We start from the raw sequence: 10,654 nt of genomic DNA on the forward strand, positions 1-10,654 counted from the left end.
CATAACGTAAAATAAATAAAAACAACAACAACGAAACAATCAGCATGTAGCAATTACTGAAAATAGATACACAAGAGAAGCATTGTTGTAAAAAGCTATCTACCTCCAGACTTCCTTGCATTTCTATAAGGACTCTTGGTAACCTCTGAGTAATATATTGTATCCAGTGTAGTTTGACTCCATTGAGAAGTACGCATCACTGTAGTATCTCTTCACAGATCCTTGTGTATTTGTACTGGACCCAGGAACTTCACATGCCGAGCACTTGTGAGATAAATAGTGGTTGAATATTCGGCTTTCTGTACCGTGTACCCTGTACAAGATGGTACTTCACAAATGACAGGTATTTGCTAAGCTTATCTAGCCCTTACCTGGTGCTGAAACACAAGAGCAAGGTGACTCGGGGGTGTTAAATAAGGGCATTCAAGGTACACTGTGATTGTAGTTGGCTGGGGTGGGAGTAGCATGTTTGGGAGGACAGCTGTAGAGATGAATAGATACCACGGTGATGGCAGATGGCTGACAGACTTGTCCCTCTTGTTTGAATGGGGCTTTTTCAAATTTGGGAACATAACTTCGGCGTCAAGGCAAATACAGCCGCTCTTGATGTTTCACAATTATTAAACATATGATGCACTGGGTAAAGCAGGACAGCACGGGTACTCAAGATTGGGCAGTATTAAATTATGAAATGTATTTATCTATTTAATTTATGTATTTATCAAGTTTATTTAAAATCTAAAACTAGTATCTAAACTAGATACCATTTGAGCAGATAGCAAAACTGAAAAGGAGTCTTATTCTATATAGTTCAGTTTTCTTTTTCTTTTCTTTTTTTTTTTACATTTGTGTAGTATCAGCATTGTTTTCAACTATGAAGCCTTTTCCTTAGCATCAAAATCAAGTTCAAAATCAATGAAGATGTGAGTATCTTGTATCTGGCCAACTGCCTTGTTGTAACTCCAGAGTGAGGTTGAGAAGGTGAAGATTTTACAGTATGGAGAAGGCCCCATGTTGAAGGCGGCATCTGCTCTATAGCTCTTTGGTCCTCCTCCTCCACAGCTTCTGCTTTTGAAGTGCAAACATCTCAGAATCTCAGCAAGGCTCCCTTTGAGCTTTCTTACTCTTTACATGTTGTTCTTGCAGAGATAACACTAATATCATGTATCCAACCCAAGCTATGATTTTTTATTTATTTTTGTACTTAACAAGAATCTCACAGGTACAAACAGCCAATATTTTTTGGCTGAAGATGTGTTTTGTTTATCCCCACTGAACCAGATATTTCAGATAAGTTTGAAAACACCAATGTGTGTTCTTTGAAGGTTCCACCTGAAATTTGATATTTATTTGCAAAAATTGGCCACTGTGATATTAATATTGAATTAGGCAAAGTTACAAATTTTGGCTCACTACAGTGTTTCCTATTAATAGAAGAGACTACAGTTCCCCCCTTTAGTCTAAAAACTAGCAAAAAAATTGTAAAAACAATTATACTTATATGCTGGTAGTATCATAAACATATAGATGAAATAATATAATAATAATTTGCATAAATGCAGGCTCTATAAGGGAAATCACAATATATTATAATAACAGTAGTAAATAGTAAAAATATAAATGGTAATAATAAATTCAAAATATGCAGCAAACATAGCATGAGACTGGTTTCAAATGTATACAGTAAAGCATACATATAAAAATGTATGTACAAGTAAAATTTAAATATAGATTTATAGTGATACAAATATATATTAGCTATATAAGCGGTGGTAAGGAATTTCTGTTTATTTTTATTATCATATTTTATTATCATGTTTATTTTTATTATCATGTTTATTTTCCAAACGCTGACTGTTCACCATCTGCATATTTGTCAGTGAATTGCACATTCTAATAGACTGATGTGGGATTTGGGTCTGATAAGAATCTTTGAAGTTGTCCAGTTTCGCCCCAAACTTCCCCTCTGCCAAGTGGGCACTAACCACGAGTGTTGTCAGAGCTGAGCACCTGACAGATGGCCTCATGGCGTTTCTGAAACCCCTGCCACTGCTCCCTGGCACCAGCCCCATCTTCAGCAGCATGTGGTAGATGGAACTCATCCTTGGCAAAGTGTAAATCGCTTAATCCAGCCATAATTCCTAGAGCTTTTTTTTTTTTAATTTTTTTTTATGATGTTCCAGAAATAGAGTTAGGTATTTGTGAGGTATTTACAACTGTGAAATAGGGCTGGGAATCACAGGGTCAGTCACGGTTCAATACGATCCACGATACATGGGTCACAATACGATATTATCACAATATGGTGATAAATGCAATAATCAATATATTACACATACTACCTTGCTTTTTTAAAGAACCAAATATGAAATACCATATATGAATTCATAGTAATATGAAATACATCTATTTTAATTACCAGAACAGTGAATATTTCAAGTGTATTGCATAAACACGTTTCCTTCCATTAAATAAGCAACAAACTAGTGCGCCCACAAAAAAAAAAAAAAAAAAGGCTAAAAGATAACAAAAAATACTCTTGGCAATATATCGATACTGTATCCCACGATGAATGATACTTATCACCAAATTTATCATGATATTTCAATATTTTTGCACACCCCTACAACACAAGTGTGATAAGGTATAGAAACATGAGTGCTGTCAGTTGAATTAAGCTCTAAACATTTAGGCTAACCAACAAAGAAACAACAAAACCCAGAGGAAACACATCCAGAGTGAATATAAAATGCTGCACCCTATAATGCATTCATATAAGGAAACGTAAGGCAACTTGTCTCATTAATGTGATTGTGCGAATGTTCTTTTCACAGTTCTAGGATCTAAATATACCTTAATGGACTTGTTTTTACCATGTTCTTAACTGAACAGAAAACGCACAAGCTGTCACAGTCTTAAAGTCAGGCGCATACTGTAATTCATAGTTGTGAGAAAGATCTTTGCAAATCTAAAATGATCACTCTAAAATGTATTTTTATATATGTATGTATGTGTATCTATCTATATATCTATATCTATCTATCTATCTATCTATATATATATATACATATATATATATATATAATATATATATATTTTTTTCTGATAGACTGTTAAGGTACTTTCTAAAATTCCCTTTTAACATGCATGTACAAAAATGTATTTATTAGACACAGGAAAAATGCTATTTTGGATTGTACAGTGCCTTCTCTCACATTTGCTACTCTTTTGCATACTTTTAATAGACATTATATAATTATCCCCTTTTCCAATTATAAACAGCCATTATCTCAATGGTTATAAGTGATGGAAGACAGTTAGTGGGTGTTTAATAATAGTCTTGTTGAGGTTTTACGGTTGTGTTTTTCCCCCTCTCTCCTCTCAGGGTTATCTCTCCGCAGATCTGTAATTTGGCCTGTCTACATGGAGATAGATAGGTGTAAGGCTATAATATGGAACATCTCCATGGAGACAAGCAGACAAAATTATATGGATAATTGGCATTCCTTAGCTTCTTGTGTCTCTGTGTCTTTATTTTTCTTTTTAAAGGTCCTAAATTACACAAAATTGACTCTTATGAGCTTTAAGCCGTGTAAGAATGTTGTTACCTTTTCAAAAACCTGGAGTTCTGTTCCACTTTGTGATGTCATGTAGTGGTAGTTTTCAAGTTAACAGCTCCCTTTTACATTTATTTCAGTAGAGATTGGAAATTAGAGCACTTAAATCATCCAAATAATTGTAGTGAAGGTGTATGGAGTTTAAAAACATAATGCAACACTTCCTTTATTGCTTGAGGGAAGAACTCAGCCTAAATATGCAAGATTTGTGTGTTAAAAATATGTGAATTAAACAAAACACAACTCAAGGTGTTTTTGATGAGGCAACATTATAAGCAACATTATAACATACTGTAGATCAGAAAATAGCGTAGTATGGGCCCTTTAAATATACCTGTGCTTTGAATAGCTCATCTTCCTATTGATCCATCTTTCATCGAAGTCTATCTTTAGAGACTTCACTTTGCTTGTACACTTCATCTTACGTCACTCAGCGGTGTCGTATTTGCACATGCAAGATAAAACTTGTAGGTCAAAGTTGGTGTATCCCGGCCCCTTCATTACCCACAAGGCTTTTCACTCAATAGAAGCGTAATCGATCGGTGTACCGGACCTGTTGTAGCAATGCGGTATGATCTTATTTCACCTTCACACACTTTATCTCTAGGCTCAATATACGACCTGGAATTTATGCTCTACTTGGATCATGTATCAAGCCCATTATGTTATATACAGTCACTACATACTCTCATACATGTAGGCACAATGCTCTGAACACATCAAAGAATCTGGTCGTGCTTGTTTCGCCTGTAGATGTATGATGTCACTTCCTCATCAATATAAGGAAGCTATAAGGAAAAAATACTTAAAGGCGCACTGTAACCTTTTCTGGTGGAAGTTCAGCCATCCGCTTGAGTCCATGGAGATTTTATTGTTTTGTCTGTGATGTTCCTGTAGACTGTATATATAAATGGACATAGCTAGCCCACCAAGCATTGCGTTTCAAATAGGAAGTGAGCATGGATGAAAAACTGTTGCACCTCTCTCTTGTTAACTGCTGCTGTCAGGCTCCACATTTTGTTCTTAAAATGTTTGTATTAACCGCTCTACATGATTGTTATTTTGCTATTTTGTCCGTAAATTTATTCCTACTCCTGATCTGGAACTTTCCTCCAAATTCGCCCCATAACTTCTAGCCTCTGTAAGCTTCATTTGACTGCAGCCAAACGCTTAGTCTTCTTCAGATGTTCCACAGTATGGCATTAAGCATTTCTACTTGCATTTGTTCACTTACAGTTGTTTTAATTGCTCAGAAATACTTTGAAAAACTTGCATTCTTCATGTGAGCAGGGTCACCTCTCCACAAATCTGGCCTGTAACTTGGCCTGGTGGCGTGTAGTGCTTGTGTCTATGGAGATAAATATGTTTAATGCCATACTGTGAAACATATGGGAACAAGTAGGTGGCAGACCCTCTACCAGAAAAAGTTACATACTAAACCTTAAAGTAAAAGTTAACTGAGAAGAATTGATTTTAACCATAGTTTTTTCTTTTTATTTTACACATATGCAGTATTTTTTCCACCTTTGCTTGTGTGCTGGCTTCCATCGCGCTCTCATTTACATAGAGGAGAGAGGCCAGACACTGATTGTGAAGACTGGCCTCTGCAGGATGACTAACTGCCCACATTTACCTTCTTTCTATTGTCAGCGCTGGGCAACACAGTCTGCTCCAATCAGCTCTTCTATTACAGCTCGGACCAGTTCTCGACAAAGTGATTGCATCTCTTTATCTTGGCCAGAGTGGTATTTTGTTTGTTTGTACGTCTCTCATGGACAACTTGTTTTTACTGCCGTACGTTCCATCCCTGAAGTGCAGTTTGTAAGGAATTTATACATGTTTAGTACCGAAAAGTTGCTAAGTCTTATTTGAATGCATGAATATTTATGGAGCAACTGAGCTGCTAGGAATTAAAAAAAACAGGAAACTGCATCAGTAAGTCCTCAAAGCGAAGCGCATCATGTTAAAAAGGCTGTTGATGTAACTCACTTGAAAATGAGAGCAATGTGAAAGAAACATTACTGTGCACATCTGATTAAAGTTTGACTGTTAATAGAAATATAAATAGAAAACAGAAATAGTTCGATATTTGTCACTTAGCTATTCCAACAGATCCCTGGATCTGTTGTACTCTCCAAGATGCTGGGACAAATGCTTCAGAATGTCAGGGAACATTGCATTGCAGCACAGTAATGAAGAATAGATAGCATAGAAGGCAAACTAACATGCTCAACAAACATAATGCTATAAAAACAAAGTTTCCATGCTTAGTGCCCAAACATCTGCTTATCAGAGGGCTGGCTGGGCTACCATGTTACCCCAGAAGGATGCCATCTCTGACAAGTGACAGCTCAATCAGTTCAAGTTCAGGGTACATAAACAATTAAAGTACTATCTCTGTTGCACAGTTTGCCAAAAGTTGTTGCTTTGGGCTTTATGAATTTAAATTTGAAAAAGATAACAATTCAGATTTAGAGCATAAGCAAGGCTCAATTGTACCATGTGTGAATGTATTTGCTGTGGTACTGTGTAGTGCATGAATAAAACATACTCAAATACAGCCGGCTTACTGTATATGCATACTTCACATGTAGTCAGGCCATTGTATTTCATAGAAGGATTCCTGACAGCCAGGGGCTTACCTGACTTATCTGGGCAGATTTAGCCTCTCTGGAGCTGTCAGACAAAGAAGTCCGAATCTCAGTCAGTCTGACGTCTGGCTCACTTCCAGCAGGATATACGTCAAGAGTCCAGTCTCTGAAACTAAGTGTTTGTGAGATATACAGCTTTAGATTTGTTTTTCTAATTCATTTTCACTTCTGTTTACGTAAACTCAAGGTAAAAGATAAAAGGCTCATTTGAGGATTTTTTAGTTCTTATCTTCACATAGACACAGTTTGCTCCATAAACCATTTGAAGTATGTTTAACACTCATTAGCAGCAATGCACAGGGAGGTGCTGGGTCAAACTAGCTTTGTAAACATTTAAAAGTACTGTGCACATGGGTGAGGCTTTTATGCAGGCATAAACAGTTCTTTATGTTTGCTCTTAAAGGCATTCACCTTTATTGTTTATTGTTCATTTACATTTCCCTCTTGGAGCTTTAGTTTTAATGTCTTGCTTTCTCAAATGGTAGTGCTTTATGTTTAGCACATCTCTTATTCAATACACATGTATATTGTTATGCGTGTATACAGGGGACATGCTGCTATAGGAGGAGATAGAAGGATCTCTTGGTGCTGTGATGGCAGTGAGTCGCTGTTGGCCACTGGGTTCCTTAGTGTCTCAGAGGGAGGGATAAGTCTCTGCCAAAGCACAGGTGCAACATTCAGCTTCAAATAGCATTCCCTGTGGCATCAAGTGGGCTCCTCTGAACTTCTTTTTTACAATAATCTGTACATTTCTTCTATTTTGTCTCTTGGTAACATGTACAGCACTAACCTAGTCTTCCTTGGTCTGGTTATATACAAAATATATATATATTTCTACTTTTGTACCTATACTATCTTCTTTCTCATCTTTCACATTACTGTTGCCGTTTCACATAATTATATATGGCTCACAAGATATTTAATTGGCTGTTTTTTTCTGATTTTTGCAGCACTGTTTTACAAGTTGACTAAATACAATCACAGTGACAATTATAGATAATTGCATAGACAAACCCACATAACAAGACACCCTGCTTTACAAAATATTTTCTCAAGTTCTTTCTCATTCATCACAACTTGCTTTGGTAGACCCAGCAGGGGTTTGTGTTTTGGCTGATTTTCTTAAAACAACAAACACCATTCTATGCAGGTGGTATCTTGCTTCTATGTATATAATTTATTCTCAGAAGATGCTTTCTGAAAAACAGAATTGCTCCTCACTTCTGCATGGCCTTCCTTTTGTAAAACCTACCACACATTTAGAGAAAGGTCATTTTTGTGACATTTTGAGAGGTCCATCTGTATAATCAATGTTTATTATAATACTGATCAAGGATTCAGCGAAAAAAAAATCAATAATAATGAATAACATTTTTTTTCACACATGTATGCAAATAATGGTCAGATTACACATTGAATGATGCATAAGTGCTTGCTTGTATAAATATACTATAAAATACAAATTAAAAAACTGTTGTTTGGGTACTATGTGTTATGTTTGGCATATTCAAAATAAATTTAAACTGATTAACGCAAAGTTTGAATTTTGACACATTTGTTGCCTACAAAATCAGATCATCCGCTTTCGCTGTCACTGTTGAGTGTCTGTAATGGTACTCTAGCTTCCCCTACTGGTTAAACTGTGAACTAAGTCTGCCATGAAATTTGTATTGATGTTTTTTTTCTGTTTTGTGTTCTTCCCTCACAGAATATGCCAGGACCTAACAATGAGCTCCAACAGCACAGACCCTGGCCTCTTCCTTACTGCCATCACTTTAACACCCGCTGCAGGAGCCTACCCACAATCCAATGCTCTCTACCAAGGACAAACTGGAGGAAGCTCAGGGTTTGTTTACTCCATGAGCAGCCTGGATGACAACTCCTCTTCAGCTAACAGACTGTGGAACAACACCACACAAGTCCCCAATGGGGGCCCAGACATCTTTGACCCTTTGGGGGGTCACCAGTTGTGGCAGGTGGTTTTAATCGTCCTGGTCACAGGGATGCTCTCACTTGTCACCATAATTGGCAACATCCTCGTTGTTGTGTCATTCAAGGTCAACCGCCAGCTAAAGACAGTCAATAACTACTTCCTGCTGAGTTTGGCTGTAGCTGACCTCATCATTGGGGTCATCTCTATGAACGTGTACACAGCTTTTTTGGTGATGGGCTACTGGGCCATGGGAAACTGGGCATGTGATTTATGGCTCGCTATAGACTATGTGGCCAGCAATGCCTCAGTAATGAACTTACTGGTCATCAGCTTTGACCGCTACTTCTCCATCACCAGACCTCTGACCTACCGGGCCAAACGGACCACTAAGAGGGCAGGGATTATGATCGGGTTGGCCTGGTTTGTGTCTCTGGTGCTGTGGGCACCAGCTATTCTGCTCTGGCAGTTTTTTGAGGGAGAGAGGACAGTACCCTCACATGAATGCTACATTCAATTTTTATCTGAGCCCACAATAACGTTCTGCACAGCCATGGCAGCCTTCTATCTGCCTGTGACAATTATGAGTGTTCTGTACTGGCGAATTTACAAGGAAACTCAGAACCGCTCTAAAGAGCTGGCTGGTTTGCAAGGGTCTGTTGGACGTGGTGCCATTGGACAAAAAAGTGGGAATGGTACAGGAGAGAAGGCCCATTTTGTCCATCAAACAGGAAGTGGGCGAAGCTGTGGCAGCTATGAGCTTACCAGAATGTCCCGGAGAAAAAGTGCATGCAGAGAGCTGGTTGGTCGCCTACACTGTTGGCCTGGAGTTCGATCCTGGAAACCTGGTAGTATCAGACATGGAGAGGGGGACCCGGATCAGAGCAGCAGTGACAGCTGGAACAACAATGATGCTGCCATGTCCATGGACCAGTCTGGCTCATCAGAGGAGGAGGACTGTGGAGGGAAAGAAATGCTTTCCCAGAGTCACACCATTTTCTCCATTGTCCTTAGTCTTCCAGGGATTAAGGCTGCGGTCAACTCCCAGCTCACATCATGTGAAGATTTAGATGCTGTGTCAGAGGAGGACCCCCTGAGGGGCGCCGAGTACAGTCAGGACAGCCTCACAAGGGCCACAACAAACACCACAACGTCAACCACTTCAGATGGGGCTATCAGCACAAACAACAGTTACCACCAACGCTTCATGGCCCGTAAGATCCAGTCAATGCCCAGCATTCAAGCTAATGCCAATACAAACTTGTTAGACGGTCAAACAACCACTGCCAATGATTCTTCTACCACCAGCATGACCACAAAATCTCCCTCTGTCCCAATTTCATTCAAAGAGGCAGCTCTGGCAAAGCGCTTTGCAGCCCGAGCTCGAAACCAGATCACCAAGAGAAAGCGCATGTCCCTGGTTAAAGAAAAGAAGGCAGCTCAGACACTAAGTGCCATCCTGTTTGCATTCATCATCACGTGGACACCTTACAACATCATGGTGCTCATCAATGCCTTCTGTAAGGGCTGCATCCCTGGTGTGCTGTGGGCGGTGGGCTATTGGCTGTGCTATGTCAACAGCACGGTCAACCCCATGTGCTACGCCCTCTGCAACAAGACGTTTCGGACCACCTTCAAGATGATCCTCCTGTGCCAATGGGACCAGAAGAAGAGGAGGAAGCAGCAGTTTGAACAGAGACAGTCTGTAGTCTTCCACCGGAGGATTCCACGAGAGTCCACGTAAAGAACAGATTATTAGAATGAAGGGTGAATACATTTCCCATGGGACAAGCAAACCTGAGAAGCATCCTCATGTTGTTTCTGTGGAGTTCTTTGCTTATAAATCCTTCCTGTGTTTCTGGTTGAACACAGCACACCTATGTTAAACAAACATGTGGTGTCCCTGCCATGTTTGTGATGGTACATGTGTGCCTATAATGTGTGTGCTTGAAGTCATGTGAAGGTGGAGTCTGTCCTTCAAGAATCATTTCATGTAAGTTTTAGAATGAACTGAAAAGAGCATTCAAGAAAAGGGCTAAACTATGTGCTGGGAGAGACTTGTCTAAGTTTTGAAAAATGCATTGATATATTTCAAGTGCTATTGATTCAAATGGATAGAAGTATTGGATTTACATTTCCTTCCATTTTCTGTGGGTAGCTAGATTTGTAAGGAACAGTTTTCATTTTAAAACAAAACAATGTACTTGTGAATTGTCACTAAAAAGCCAAGACCGTAAGAGTTTGTGATGCCATACCAACTGGCACAAAGTTTCTATCGGAACTGTGTACATTGCCTTTCTACATGGTTATAGCTTTCCTGTGTATGATGATGGGTTATAAAGCGTTCTTAATATGCGTCCTTACTGCAGTCAATACAGAGCTGTATTTTTGTGATATTGGATTTTTTTTGTCTAGGTATTTACGAGATTTTGAGCCAGAAAAAGAACTGAGTTGTG

The 10,654-nt window shown here is 38.9% G+C and overlaps 1 protein-coding gene across 1 annotated transcript in view; it reads left to right on the forward strand.

Annotated features, from left to right (window-relative positions):
- The window catches only part of chrm3a (cholinergic receptor, muscarinic 3a), a 31,480-nt gene extending 21,538 nt beyond the window's left edge, over positions 1–9,942 (forward strand). The window contains exon 2 of the mRNA XM_020921489.2: positions 7,977–9,942. Within this exon, the coding sequence (XP_020777148.2) occupies positions 7,996–9,942 (1,947 nt within the window). The 5' untranslated portion in view covers positions 7,977–7,995. The remainder of the gene's footprint in view (positions 1–7,976) is intronic.
- Positions 9,943–10,654: the final 712 nt, after the last annotated feature.

The sequence above is a fragment of the Boleophthalmus pectinirostris genome, unplaced genomic scaffold, assembly GCF_026225935.1.
Source record: "Boleophthalmus pectinirostris isolate CB_2022bp ecotype Guang Dong unplaced genomic scaffold, ASM2622593v1 HiC_scaffold_5, whole genome shotgun sequence".
Classification (NCBI taxonomy): domain Eukaryota; kingdom Metazoa; phylum Chordata; class Actinopteri; order Gobiiformes; family Gobiidae; genus Boleophthalmus; species Boleophthalmus pectinirostris.